The sequence below is a fragment of the Halictus rubicundus genome, chromosome 9 (genome assembly GCF_050948215.1).
Source record: "Halictus rubicundus isolate RS-2024b chromosome 9, iyHalRubi1_principal, whole genome shotgun sequence".
In the NCBI taxonomy this organism is placed as follows: domain Eukaryota; kingdom Metazoa; phylum Arthropoda; class Insecta; order Hymenoptera; family Halictidae; genus Halictus; species Halictus rubicundus.
Window position 1 is genome coordinate 6,337,443 of NC_135157.1, and position 15,600 is coordinate 6,353,042.

The following is a 15,600-nucleotide window of genomic DNA, read 5'->3' on the forward strand; positions in this document are numbered from 1 at the left end:
TAGCTTGACGCAGGGTCATTTGAAACCCAAAAGACAAGAATCAGTTCAAATGCGTAGCTGAATCGTCACGAAGAAAGATAATTGACTCGGAAAATGAATTTCACAATTACTTCAGTACTTCTATTTGAATAAAAAAATTATTGCACAGAAAATTTCTGTAGAATTTATAATCTCTAGCATTTGTCTTTCGGTGAAATTTAATTTTGATTGAAAGATTCCGATTCCCGAAGCATTTCCAAATTTTGAACGTCAATTACATGGCAGTTAGTTTTGCGATTTCTGAAGGAATTCCGTTTTTGTGTTTGGTTCCAAGAATTGCACTAAAAATTGCTGTATCATTATTCAAAATATTTTTCACATTATTAAATTTGTTTGTATTTAACTCTTTGCACTCGAAGCTATTTTATCTCAAAAACCAAACATTTCTTCCGACCTAGAATATTTCCCCTCTATATATATTTTTTTCATGTTATACATACAAAAACGGTGCAATTTACTCGTACAATACTGAAATGTTTAGTAATTTATTAAATACAAACCAATTTAATCATGTAAAAAATATTTTGAATAATGATACAGCAATTTTTAGTGGCGCCTTACAGTCGCCATTCGAGTGTTAAGGGTTAATAAAGTACTAAACATTTCGGTATTGTACGAGTAAATTGAACCATTTTCGTATTTATAACATGAAAAATATATATATAGAAGGGCAATATTGTAGGAGGGAAGAAATGTTTCGTTTTGGAATTAAAATAGATTCGAGTGCAAAGGGTTAAACGTATTTAATTAGTGGAGGGGAAATTTTGTCACTCGAACCAGTCAAGGGAGGTCGTTTTCAATTGTTTTAACGACGCGAGAAAAATCGATCGATCGACAGGATCAATGGTATCATTGACTTTCTCTCCAAGGACGGGCTGAAAGTGCATCGGTGGGCAGGTGTCGTGGCAAGTAATCAGTGTTCGTCGGAATGCCACCGGCCCAGAACAGGTCAATTTTTCTTGGGGTCTCCTCAATGATCGGTGGCCATTACTTCGACGTTCTCTCGCAATTTCACGGCGCGATGGCGGCTCAAGCTTCACGTTGAACAGTCTTTTCACATTCCGACCACGAAAATTTCAAAATTTTTGTCACCTTTTACTGCACAATTCTCGGGTTTTTTTTTTAAAATTCCCAATTTACCTTTGAAGTTCCGTTTTAACCCTCACACGCTCTTTACAAATGCATAAAACTGTTTATAACACTCATTTTTGTTTTAAATCTACAAATTATGCTTCATGTATTACAGCGTCACATTTTGACACTAACCGTACCGAACACGAAATGTATACGTCGCTTTATAAAAATTACAGGACTGAATGTATTTATATTTTTCACAATTTTTATAACAACAAATGCTTGCATGAAGAAATTTATTTAATGATTTCCAGTGAAAATATTTCCATAATTTCAATAACTATTTTAAAAAACTGCGAAACCGCTTATTTATCCAGGCGTGGTACAGTTAGTGTTTTAAAAAAATACATCTGGCAAAACAGACAATAAAACGATCAATCGTTTTGCAATTTGTGAAAAAGGTAAATGGGTGAACTTTTTCACCTTGAGGAACGTACGAAGGTGCTTCTTCTTCTAGCGTTATTTGCAAAGAATTAAATAAAATATTCTCGCTTCACGCGATAAAATATTTTAGATGATTTATTTTCGCGTAACCAACCGTATACGTTTCGACGAATCAAACGAAGATGTTTTTGAGCTTGCTCGGTACACGATGACTAACGCGAACTAACCCGCGATAGGTGCACTGATACAAACAGCCTGAGTCACGGTAAATACGCGGTTGTCCTACAGTAATCGGGAATTGTTATGTCTTTAACGAATACTCGTTAGTATACTTAACTTTAGTGAAATTAAAATTAAAGACTTACAGTCTAAGTGTTCGGGACAATATAACATTGTTAGATTAAATCTTTATTAATTCTTACAATAAATATTGTTGCATGCAGATTGCCTGAGTTTCAGTTGCAAAAGTCTTGATACGATTTTCGATTAAGTAGTATCAGGATCGTACTTTTTTTTTTATTCGTGTAGCCTATAGATTAAAATAGAAACGACACTGTATGAAATTGCATGAAATCTTGATTTCACGTTCTTCGAACAACGTTTAGATGGAATTAATTCACGAGATTCCGCAGCCTAGTCATTAGCGCTTGTTAGAGTAAACGTTTTCTGGCGTTCTACAAAGCAAATGCCATAAATGCATAACGATCTGCGAGTTATTTATTAGTAGAAATTCACTGCGTTCGCGATTAAAATCGTCTCACGGTAGCCAGGTAGCCGCAGGATTTGCACGCTTCTTGGTCCGCTGGCCACCGTTCTCGGCTTAAAGTGGTTACACATGGTTCTCTCCGAACAGCGGAAGTAGTAAGCCGGAAATATATCGTGTGAGCATTTTCGAGCGCAATCTGTTCTCGTTTCGATTATCTTAAAAAATCTTCGTAACGAAACACTGTCGAAAGTAATCTAAAAACACAAAGACGTTTCGAGTATTAATATTTTCATAGTTTATAAACAGGCTGTGTTTTTGCAACTAACGGTTTATAAAAATTTACAAGAAAAGTCAGTAGAAGAAACAGAAAACAGTACAAACACCAGAGAACTTAAAGATTCTTCTGTTATTTTTTACTTACCACGATTTTTAGGGGTAGAAGTTAATTTTTATTTTCTTCCTGCTTTCCGTAATTGATGTAGATTTCTATTTTATACTGTCCCAAATTGCTGTATTTCCTTGAAAATGGTAATTCCTGAGGTCATTTGAAGAAACTTTTACCGTTGAGAAAATGTTCTCCGCGGCTTTGTTAAGGAGTTATCGAAAAACACGAACCAATCAGGACGCGGCTACAGTGGTCTGCTTTTGTCGTGTCCTCGTTGGTCCGTATTGATTGGTCCGTTTGATGGATTACTTGTTACGATAATTAAATTTCTCTGCGTATTTTAATCATAATATTTAATGAATGGTGGTCGACGTTGCTGCGCGCTCGCAAATGTTCGAAATCATTTTCCTGAATTCCGAAAGAAATTTCTCCGAACATTACGGACCTTGCACGATCACAATTGGCCAAGTTCAGTTTATGTAACTAGTTATTACACCGGAGTCGTATTCGCTTTCAAAAGGAGTACGGTTGCAGTTGTTATTGTGCATCGTCATGCTGGTTTCGCGAAAAGTTTCTCGTTTCACCTTGAAACACGAAACACACGAGTTCCTGTTCAAATTCTGTCACAATAAATTTTACTTAACGAAATTGTATCATCGATTCTGAAATTTTGGACGTCAAGATTACTTCTGACAAAATGAGTGCAATATTTCACAATTTAAGATTTCATTTTTGGTATGTGTTCTGATGTATTCTTTAAAAATATCTTAATTTTCTAAATTCCACCGAAGTTTGATAAAATTCTGAAAATCTTATTCAGATCTAATTTTTTAAGTTTTAAAGTTTCATCCGGACTCAGCCTTCTGTTTAAGAAGAGTTAAAATATACGTGACGAAGCATAGTTGAAAAGTATTCATTTATTAAATTGCTTACAATGGAATAAATCGTTTCAATCTTTCGTTTGAAAAATTATAAAGACATTTCCCTCGAAAATGACTATATAAGTTAATTAAATTATTTGCGCATGTTTTGTTCACCGTTGGCAGTCATTTTTTAACACTGTTAATTAACATTTCTTTATACCAGGGTTGGGCACAGTTTATTGGAGATAAGATAACGAATAATCATTTGAAATAATTAATTATTTTAAATAACTTTATTGTCATAAAAATAAAAATTTATTTTCATTTGAAGTTTAGATCAAATACATTATTTTCAATTAATTTCAAATAAAATAATAAATAATTTCACCTCAAGAAGAGGTGTTATTGAAGTAACTAAATTAATTATTAAATTTACATATGCCAATTTTTGTGGTTTAATGATTAATGTTTAGTTGCATTCGCTTTTAGAATTGTTCTTTAAGTACACGAAATAAATAGAATTTTTGGAAGTCCGAATTATTTGATCAAATCAAAGATGAAATATTATTTGAATTTCATTTGAAGTTCAAATAGTGAAATAATTTTTAAAAAGTTATTTGGCTGTTCAAATAAACTAACATATGATTATTTCAAATGGCATGTGGCCAAATAAGATCTTATCTTAAGGATTATTTTTCAAATAATTTATTTCGATCATGTCCAAGCCAGGTTAATACTGCTATTGACCAATGGCGACATGAAAAAAAGGAATTTGTCGCGGAATCCACAAAATCGATCATGCTCTTGTTGTAAGCACTGGCGAACCATGTAACCCAAATGTGGAAATGTGCAGGGTGATAGGTTTTTTATTATCTGCTGGCCTCGATACATGAATAATGACGGAGCGTGCGACTTGCGTAAGAAGAAACAACACGGTAATTGTGCAACCGCATTGTAGAGAATTGCTGTCGCCCACTATACTTCCGATCCCTTGAAAATCCTTTACCGCCTCGGATGTCGACGCTGTGCATTCACCCTTCACTCGTGACGGATTCAATGACGATTTCGAAACGGAGATCGCGAAATCACGATCAAACGTTCGTAGAAAATCTTTTGAAACATTCAATTTTTCCTGAAAGAAAAATCATCTTTACCAAAGCTACATCATAAAGCTACAAATGAAATTGGAGCGTGCGGAAGCGATTTTAAAGTATTAGACTAAAGAACTCTCGAAAGTTTCGTTTTTGAGTAACAAACACTACAAAATTCAGAATAGCTTTTTATGCAAACAGACAATAAAAAAACATTTATTTATCGAAGGAATCGTCACTCGATTTATTGTATTGTCGTTATGCCTAGAGCTTAGTGAACGAAAATGTTAAGTAACAATTTTTTTCATTTTTTCTTCCTCTCATAAATCTGAATTTATTTAAAAAATGTCATTTCACATCCACTAAGCTCTTCAATTGTGTTATAGTACACGTGTATCGCGTAGCCTCAGTTCACACATTAGAAACGCAGCGTGACGAAGACCGGGTCACTAGAAACCCAAGGTTCAGGAATTATTCATCATTCTCAAGTTCTCTTTCTTAGAATACATTCTTACAACATCAAGATTTTAATATTAACTTGAATCTCGCAGTTGAACCTTTAAACTTTGTAAATATTGAAATTGAATACCACCAGATTCGCCATTTTCGAGGTCAAGCCCTCTACAGTAGACTCTATTTCCCGCGACGAAAAATTTTATCGATGTACGCCCACGCAGTTTATTTTTTCCACGTGTAGTCCGTCGATTCGTCTAGAAATAGAAACTGACGTACGGGGGATATACGTTGGAATCAAGATTTACCACGAGGAAAAAAAATCGGTTCTAGTGTACTGTTACGAGAAAGAAGCATTTTCAAATTGCTTATTCTTGCTTCACGTTGCCCACATAGTACGGATAAATATTTAATGAGTTAGACTGAATACTCTGCATATCTGATACGTTCGACCCCTTTGTGACACTCACTTGTCACTCACATGGCTGCTTAGAAAGAGCTATGCTCATCCTCGAGGTCACGGAATATCTGTGACAATAATTAAACAGGGGAGACTAAAAAATTCTAGATTAAGCATCTATTTTATTTGTTGAAGGTTGTTAGAGCTATTTTTTTTTTTTTTTTGTTGGTAGCCTATTGTTTTGCAGTAACAAGATAATCTCGCGCTTCAGTCCATTTTATATTCGAATTTTGTGATACACACTGGAAGAAACATAACATTATTTACCCAGTGTCAATCGCATTAGTATTCATAAGAATCCTGATTCTAATATTCTGTAAAATTCAAATTAAAAACTGTAAAATTGTCGACCATTTTATGCAGTCTGGAGAGAATTCATTTTTAACAGTTCGCTCTACAAATCATAAGAATATTTTCTCCAAAGGAACAAAAATAAATTTTAAGTTGTACAGAAAGTTGATTTGTAATCAGTTAGTCTGTTACGACACAAAGATACTTTCCCCAAAACTAAATAAATAAATTGATGGAATTATTCAGTGTTGTTTTGCAGATTAAGCAAACTTTTGCAACATAATAGCCGTGTTAACCCCTTGCACTATGATTTATTTTGCAGTTGCAGTGATTAGAATTTCCTTGTAGTTCATAATTTCCTAGATTAGAATAAGAAAATTTATATTTATAGTATATGCTCTTCACTCTACATTAAGAGCAGCAAAATAGAATTCTATTTCGGTTTAGATATACTGCAAAGGGTTAAGGGTTGATATCACCCTTCCTGTTTCAATTCTCAGCCGCCTAGAAATAATTTTTAAATTGTCCTCTATTCCAGCTCCGTTAAAAATAATTTAAAAAACACTTATCGTCTCGCTAACGGTGTGTTTTGAAAACTATCGGTTGCAAGAAAGGTGTTTTTGAAGTGTCCTACCGGGAAGAGTCGCAGGGCCCGAACCCGTTCTTAGATCCGTATCGTTATATGAGAGGCGAGAAGCCCCGAATAGATCAATTCTTCTCCATCCCTATTCTCGGTGTGGCCTCTCTCGGTACAGTTAGAGCTCGTTTGGTATGCTATCCTCGCTCAAACGAGACTCGTATCGATTGCAGCACCGCCTCGAACGAGAAATGCGACGACGTTCTTGCGGCCCCCGTCGTCGTAAACTTCATATTTCCTTCTCGCACTCGCCAGTCGACGATCTCCCGTCATTAATATGCCGTCCCTGTCGCGTAATATCCGGCGAAAGTGAAAGAATTCCCTTGAAAAGGGAGCGAGCGCTATGCGCCCCGACGCCGAGTGCAATCTGCAAGCCCTCGACCGCCGAACTCTCGGACTCTCGCCGTCGCGTCGCGATACAATGGAACCATTGAAATTTGAAATTCTATCCGCAGCGGCGTCACAATGACCGCATTACTATTGCAAATTGGTCCAGGACGCTTCGCAGGTACGGCAGAGTTCTCGAGAAACCTCGTTTCTCCACGCCTCTTCATCCCCTATTTCTCTCTTGACGGGGTATTCTCACAGGTGAGCAGGTATTCCCACGTTAAAGTCGTCAATTTCAGACAATTCATGAGATCAAAAATGGTTAGGTTACTATTGGTCGAGTGTTTCAAAATTTTCCATACATGTTCGACTATATTTTAAGACAACATACTGTAATTTTTATGCAATTATCTCTAATGTTATCTAAATTACAGACTTTATTCGATATATGTCCCAAATATCTCGCCGATAAAAGTCCCACAACTATCCCCACTGCCACGGGGTATAACCCGTGAGGGGCCGAGAAACTTCGCTGTCCTTTTCTACGTTCGGCAGTGTATCAAAGAATAGTATCTTCTAGCTGATATATATCTCTGGGTAGACCCGTGTTGTGGACATATATCGAGTAGACACTGTATTCTGTTTACAGTGAGTGTACCATTTTTTCGGTTAAAAAATTGCTGTAGACATTAAAAGGTGAACAATATCAGTATTATGTTCCTCAATTGTAATATAAGATACGTTAGTTGAAAACTTTGGAATATTAGATTCTATTTAGAAATTAAAGTTTACCCACGGTTCTTCAAAAAGTCACTTACGTCTTTCACACAATGATTAAAGCAGTACAAAGTCTCCACTGGACATTGAATCGTTCAACATAAAATAAATCTGAGACGCATGAACGAAACGCGCTCGCCTGAACGCACCACGACTGACCACAAGGGTCGCAGAGTTCCCGCTTATGCGAGCATCGAAGTCTCCGCCAGTCCCCGCGCCGATCTCTTTGTGATTTCCTCACAATGAACGGCTCACAGTTCAACGACTAGAGTGATTTCACCCCTTCGAACCAAGTTCCGAATGAAAAAATTGGTTCCCGGTACAGCTCCGGTACGTTCCACGATCCTGCAGAGTCTCATTGAAATCATAATTTTCGCATCTGCTCGTTGTCAGTTTCGCGCAGTCATTATCCACCGGCCGAAGGTTTTACGAGAGGGGTTCGTTACTGTTCCACGTGAAGAGAGAGAGAGATCGTTCGTGATCATTATTTCTCTCGGTGAGAAGACTGATCTGTCTCTCTCTCTCTCTCTCTTTCTCTGACAACCTCTCGACTGCAATCTTAAGCCACAAGGAATTATTCCTGTGGATTATTTCCCCTGCTGGACGGTCGGCCTTTCCCAACGTCCTTCTGGGAATTCAGCCTACGCCAGACTCGAATGCGTGAACAGGAAAAGTTGGCGTTACGAACACAAACTGTAATAGTCCATTGTTTTTATTTTTTTTTTTTTATCCATCCTTGGTGTTTGGAGTCGAGTATTTTTTCGAGAGAGTTCGAGTTACTTTTTCTGTCTTGAATTTACACGATTCTTACCCTTGAATTTACAATTTGACCTCTCATCCTTGATTTTCCTTGTTTTCAAAATTTAATTTGTTCCTTGGTGTTAAATCATTACGGTAGTGACGAATCAATGGGATGTGAAGATAAATATTTTAATTTGTACATACTCTTTCTTGTGATAATGAGGCAAGATTACAATAACATTAGTTGCATGGATAATAAATCAAGCTCTGTTTAGGACGCACTATTTTTTTTTAAATAGTAAATGATATGGAAAATCGATACGAGGGATGGAAGAGGTTTAAAAGTTGTGAATTGGTTTTGTGTAGGTATACATTCATAGTAAGCATGCCTGTTTATGCTACTATCTTTTTATTTATTACTTATCAGTAGACTGCGAATCTTTATGCATTTATGACAAAAGTGAATAGGCGAAATACAAAACTGTGGAAGGACGTTACAAAAATTTAAGAACGCTGTTATCCGATTTTCGACTAATTGAAATTATTAAAAAAAGTACATTTTCATTTAACTCTCACACATAAAAATTGTTTGGACAAAAATTGATTTCTCTTTTTAATAGTTTTGATAAATCGTACGTGTATCGATATTCTTATGTTTTTTTTATTAATTCTTAAGAATTATCAGCATTTAACAATGATTTTTCTCCTAATATCCACTATTGTTTAACACATATGAGCTTCAACCCTTTGCACAGCAACTCTGTCATGTGTGACTCGACATTTTTAAATTGCCAGTTTAAATACACATTATATTTTATAATATTAATTTCTTTTTACCGAAAAATATATCCGTCCAATTCAGAAGAAAATGAACAGTTTCCGAACGATAGCGACAAGCGCGCATGGCGAGTTAAATCTTCATTAGTTAAAAGGTTAATAGGATTTTCAATAATTTTTCTGTACAAAAAAAAAGCTTAGAAAACTTCTTTTACATTATAATTTCAATCGAAATTATTAGATGACGCGTTACTAGGAGTGACTTGCAGGTTCATAATCGAAATTGCTATTACTGTTGAAGGATCTATTAAAAATTCATTAGCCATAGACTTAATAATTATGAACTAATCGCCAGTATGTAACGTGATAAATAGAACACTTTAAATGATTAGTAGTTGTCGGGATCGAAATTAAAAAATTAGTCGGAGTGCAATGTGTTAATCCAATTGCATCATTATTGGATATATGCGTGCTATTTTCCTGTGCAACAAAATTGATCTGCCGTTAATATCAATAGTACGTACATACATAACCATCTGTACAACAAATATGTACAAATTACTGAAACGTAAGATCCTATTTTGCTTTTTCTATTTAAATATAATAAAAGAGGAATTAAGTAAAGGAATTATTTTTCATTCGATGTAAATGGGTTAAAAGCTTTTCCACTTCTAAACTATCTGTTTACATCCCAAAAAGGCCTAGTTCCATACAATAGTTATTCTGAGAAAAATTCTTAAAAATCCCCGCGGCAGTGGGGATAGTTCTTGGACTTTTATCGGCTAGATATTTCGAACATACATATATACTGCAAACACTTTCTTTTACATCGAAATAAAAATTCTGCGCCTGTGATGTCAACATGTAAGCGTTAAAATAAATGTAGACAAGCAGATAAATTTTGAAACTGTAAACGACAAACAAATTATAATCGCTGCAGACGCAAAGAAAATTGCAGTGCAAGGGGTGAAGGGTTAATGAATGTCGGTGTCCAGATTGTTGTTATCGCGTTTCTAGCGTGGCTAGGTGGGCGATCGTTGACGTCGCCATTTTTTTCCGTTTGCCCGGAGGTATCGGGGGGAACAACCGTTGCAAATCTTGTGTAAACGACCCTAGTGGGCGAGTTTCCTGACAGTTCGATATGGCAAGGACGGCACGACGTTCGATCGTCCGGTTCAGATACCTTGTAAGGAGGGACAGCGCGAGACGACCGTGTTTCGTTCGGAAACTCTCCTTTCTTTCGGCCCTACATTCGTTTCTCGGAATCCGTCGCGTATATCGACCCGTTAATCGTCGGTTCGCCTATGGGAAAATGTGTGTCGCAAACCGCGAGAAACACAAGAGAGATAGCATCTCGTACATGACGCGGTATAAAAAGAATCGTGTGTAGCCGGTCCGGCTCCGGGGGGAGAAAATGTCAATGTACTGACGGGGCTTGTCGGAACACGGATTGCCTCTCGGCATGTCTAATAATTTATGGCATTGTTGATGCCGGCCCGATGCGGACGGTTAATAGATACAATGATCCCGGCGATTTATGGCGATCATACAGTCGATAGGATTTCCACCGCAAACCCGTTCGCATGGGAGAACAACCGCCGATGCACGCGCACGCGAATTGCTCTCAATCTCGGTCAATCGTTCGAAAACCAGAGAAGTTCTCGCTTGTTCAACACTCTGACCGCTACCATATTCGTTTCTCACATTCGATAATGAATTCGTACAGTTTTACAGCGGACACAAAATGTTTTTAAATACTACATTTCCGTTTTACGAGAAATCGTCACTGTTTAAACTATAACTTGGTTAAAAAATATAGTACAATAATAAATTCGGACTCATTTTAAAGCTTGTGGCCTCTACTTTCGCACACAATTGTTCATTTTTTTCTACGATACTTTTGCATGACGTAGCAGGTGAATAACTGAGGACACGTTTTTGGTCGAATATGCTACAAATTGATTCGCTTGGAAAAATATAGGAAAAATGTTTTTCTGATCAGGACTATTACAGATTTGAGGATTCAAGCTTTTCCTTGACAACGGTTTCTCAAAACTTGATCTACGATTTTTATGGCAGTTTTATAAACGGGTCAGAGTAACCGGGATGCAAAAATAGAAATTGGTTGAATCTTGTTCCAAATATTAATTCAATGTATTACACAGGTACTCCAAAAGTTTCGTTTAATCTGTCCACGATCAATCTCATTTTGCAAATTAATAAACCAAGAGATTCTATCGCGGCCGTTAGCGCTGGTTATTTCGCGTAACGGAGTCCTTACACACGAATCAGGATCACCGTAGATCGTATTACGATACCGCCACTCGTTTCAAAGAGCCCGCGCATAATTTCTCTCGTTATCTGTCCAATGAATTTCAGAAAACTGACAGCGCAATTATTTTCTCTCTTTCTCATTCCGAGAGCGTTTCTATTCAAGATAGACACATGAGGCGAAATTGTTTGCCGAGAAAAGATAACAGGAACTCTGAAATGTGCCTTAATCTGATTCCTAGTCTAATCTTAATCGTAAACTAACAAAATCTAATTCTTAACCACATTTGCCGTTCAACAGGTCCGACTGGTGATAAAGATTTCAAACAAAATTTACTAAACGTGAATGTGATTTATCTTGGGATAAAATAAAATTCTTTTATAATCAATATTTAACCATATAAAAAATAGAAATTTTCCTTTCTTTTCTCTGCTGAAAGATAAAGATAAAGAAGTTCTAATCGTTATAAAGAAAATCGTACGGTTAATGTTTTTCAATCAAAAGAAATTCGTATTTAATTTTTAATAATTCTGTTTCAGGTCCACAGAAATTTTTGCCACCGCTGGTCTACCACTGGCGATTAGGGCGATGCCTGGCAGCGCTCCAGACGATCCTTGGCATCGCGATCACAGCACTCTCTCTGTGGCTACTGCTTTGGGCACCTCATCTACCTGTCGCTGATAACCCATATTGGAGTGGAATGCCGGTTAGTATTGTGTCTCTGAAGCCCTCTTGGTAGAAAATCTGTAAACAAGACCGTCTCTCACGCACGCCCACTCTTCCTCTTACAGCTGCTGCTCTCAGGAAGCTTCGGAATCTGCTTGCTGTGCTGCTTCAAGAAGGAGTACCCGGGAATGAGTCCTGGATTTTGCCTTTCGTCCACTAAGGTATGATCTCTCTGTTCAACACGTTTTCCAACATGATCACATTTTTAAATCATCATATTGTCACGTGTTTAACATTATCGCAGCCGTCATATCGTCATTTAAAATTACAGCATATAGCAAGGGTGTTCAAAGAATTCATAGCTTCTCTGTGACAATATCTGCTCCCATTTCATAATAATATAAGACTTGGTTTTACAATATGCGGATCTGTTCCCATTTTATAAGGGAGCATGCTGCATGTAATCCTCCAAATACAGTCTCTACTCGATAAATGTCCCAAATATCTAGCCTATAATTGTCCCAAAACTATCCCCACTACCGCCGAGTATCCTTTTCTACATTCAGCAGTAGATCAAAGAATATAGTATCCGATACTTGTCCCTGGACAGAACAATGCTTTGGACAATTATCGAGTAGACACTGTATACGGGGTCAATGTTTCGTTTACATTTTTCTTAAAAACCTCAGAGCTTTTAGTACATAATTATATTATAAAAATAATTCTAATTAAAGCAGAATTCATTGAGGAATTCCAAGATAATTTCAGGAGAATGAAAACAGAAGCAATTCAATTCATGAAAATCTCACAGACCCAATCCGTAATTTAGAATTTTGTACGAGCAGTTTCTTTTTCACTTCATGTAGTAAACTAATTCTTCTCAAAAGAAAAATCCAAAAAGTCCAATAATAATCCAAAGTTCAATATCCCTGTGCCTATAATGAATCTTTGCGCACCTATCCCCGTCCACGTTAAACCGTTCTCTTTCTTTGTGCAGGTAATCAGCGTGTTTCTGGCAACTCTGGCAACGGCGACCTGTTCCATCGCCTGCGTATTCTCTGCGCTGCACCTGGCGCGGCTGATGGGGTTAGAATGCAACCCTGCACGCGTGTTGAACGCCACCTGCGTGTGCAGGCCTCGCTATGATGCGACCAACTCCACTGAAACGGCGGTCAGGTACATGGACCTGAACTGTCCAGAGGTGGAGAGCATTCTGACCATTTTGCTGATATTCTCTTGCACCTGCAACGCGCTCGGCGCCATTGTGGCCGGGTGGTACACGTACCTGCACTGGAGCACAAGGAACAAGCGACCCAAGTACATGCAGGTGCGAACCACTCAGAACTCCGGGATCAACTACCTCAACAGCAGACCGATATACAATCCGAATCTGAACGAACGATGACAACTTCCGACCGAGATCGATCAGGATACCTCGTATCTTCGGTATTCTTCGTTGACCTTGGACGATGGAGTGTTCTAACTCCAGCGTTCATCGGCGACGGGAGGGTTTTCGGACTCCAGTGTTCACGGACGATGGAGTGTTCTAGCTCTATGGTGTTCGTGGATAAACTTTTCTATTTCGTGTGACAGATGGAAACAGTTTCTAGACTTCGTTTTTTTTTTTTTTTATTCAAGAGAGAAATTGTTTATGCAAGGCGAAGAGTTCTTGAATGGGAATCGATGCTCCAGTTATTTATGGTTCTATGGAAAATGCTCCTGTGCACGTGATAATCTTTTAATCGTTTTGGGACCAGATGGGCTTACGAAGAAACAAATTAAATGTCGGCAGTGATTTAATGCGGTAGCGATTTAACATTTTTAATGTTATTTTATTCCTTTTATTAGCCCTTTTTAAAGCAGGCAGTTATGAAGGACGGTAAGAATGATGATATTTCGTGACCCATTAAAATTATTCGAGAAAAAAGGGATAGCCTTTTTAAAAAGAACATATTTTCTTATGGATTTAATACAAAAATGGGCAGACGAAATATGAAACCAGGGAAGAATTTGAAGAATTTAAGAACGCGTTGGTATTTTATTTTGAACTTGGTAAAATTGTCAGGGAAAGAAACATTTTTCTGCGGCTCTTTCTCTTTGATCATAAATAACAGAGGTGTGTTCAAATATTTAAGAAAAACGACAGAACAGCGCTAGGATCGTTGCAAAAAAATTTTGCAAACATTTTTACACCGTTTTAGATCGCCCGAACGACAATAAATCAATGAACGTAAAATAGAATGCTGAAGTATGCGTGAACTAGTCTCGTACACATGGTCCCGCTTGGACCAAGAATCTAAAATGATTTGCACGTTGTGGATTAGACTAGCAACTTGTAAAAAGTGGTGAGTGAGAAATAGAGCGAATGATGAGAATAGGTATAGAATTTTTTTTATAGACATTAGGAAGTTAAAGATTAACGATTAATTGTCGGAATGTGTTCTGAATATTTATTGTATCGCAAATGACGCATGTATTACTAATTAGGTGGCGAAAATATCTCGATCGACCGTTATTGCATTTAACGGTGCAATGCACTTCGGTTTTGGGGTTTATGCATCCGCTAGTTTTTTTCTTTTATTGTTTCATCGACGTGATCGTGGGCAATTTGTAGAAGTATCGTACCAAGGAGAGAAAAAGAAACTCTTTCGCGTGAGAAGGTATTTAATTTAAGTCGATTTTCTTGCGAGACTGGTTTCTCTTTTCTAGTAATTCATCGTATGATAAAAATAGGTGGGTGATGTTTAAAAGATTAACAGAATTTACCCGTTAAGGTAATCGAAAATATTTGAAGAAAGTATGAATTGGTTCCCGTTTCTTGCGGATGATACAGACAATTTTTATTAGACAGCGGAATTTATGCATTTATGACAAAAATGAGGTGTCATTTGAAACAGCAAAAAGATTAGCAGAATTTCAAAATACTGTTACGTCTATTACACATATTAAGAAAGAAAATAAATTTCTATTTCACTAAAATTTTGCATAAAAAGCCGCAGTCTGCTTATCACCGTCAGATTTTAGTAAATCTCTGTAAAGAATAGGATATGCCGGGAAGGACGATTGAAGCGCGTTGGCGTGAGGATAATAAAAAATAATGCTTGATCGAACGATAAGGATAACGGGTCATTCCGCGTGCAATAAATTTCCACGTGGGTCGTCAGTATTTTAGCTGTAATTAGTAGTCGGGAGGCCTTTGCGGGTCGAAAGGAGGATCCTTTTCGAAACTTCTCGAAGTTTCCAAAAATCTCTGTCACGTTTCAGTGGAGAGCGAAAAAAACGGCCGAAAACGATCCTTCTTGCATTTCCAAGGACGCGCACGGCGGCCCCGCGTATGCGATCGTCTCGCGAATGTATGCCAGTGTGTGAAAGCTTTTTCAACGTGTCTGACGTACACGACGGGAGGACTCGTCTTCGATTTTATACCTCAACGTAGAAACCGTGTAAGACGAAGCGTAGCTTTAAGATTTTACAATCGACGAACCGCGCAACGCGTAGCGCGCTAGATACACGTGAAATGGAACTTAACGCAGGAGAAAGCGAAATAAATCATTTCAGTATTAAAACCCATTGAGAATGGAGGAACAAGAAGTGAAC

At 37.4% G+C, this 15,600-nt stretch overlaps 1 protein-coding gene across 6 annotated transcripts in view; it reads left to right on the top strand.

Annotated features, from left to right (window-relative positions):
• LOC143357263 (uncharacterized) overlaps positions 1–15,572 on the top strand; it is a 34,300-nt gene extending 18,728 nt beyond the window's left edge. For all 6 annotated transcript variants that reach the window (XM_076793626.1, XM_076793627.1, XM_076793622.1 and 3 more), the window contains exons 6-8: positions 11,877–12,043; positions 12,129–12,224; positions 13,001–15,572. In XM_076793626.1, the coding sequence (XP_076649741.1) occupies positions 11,877–12,043; positions 12,129–12,224; positions 13,001–13,408 (671 nt within the window). In that variant the 3' untranslated portion in view covers positions 13,409–15,572. The remainder of the gene's footprint in view (positions 1–11,876; positions 12,044–12,128; positions 12,225–13,000) is intronic.
• Positions 15,573–15,600: the final 28 nt, after the last annotated feature.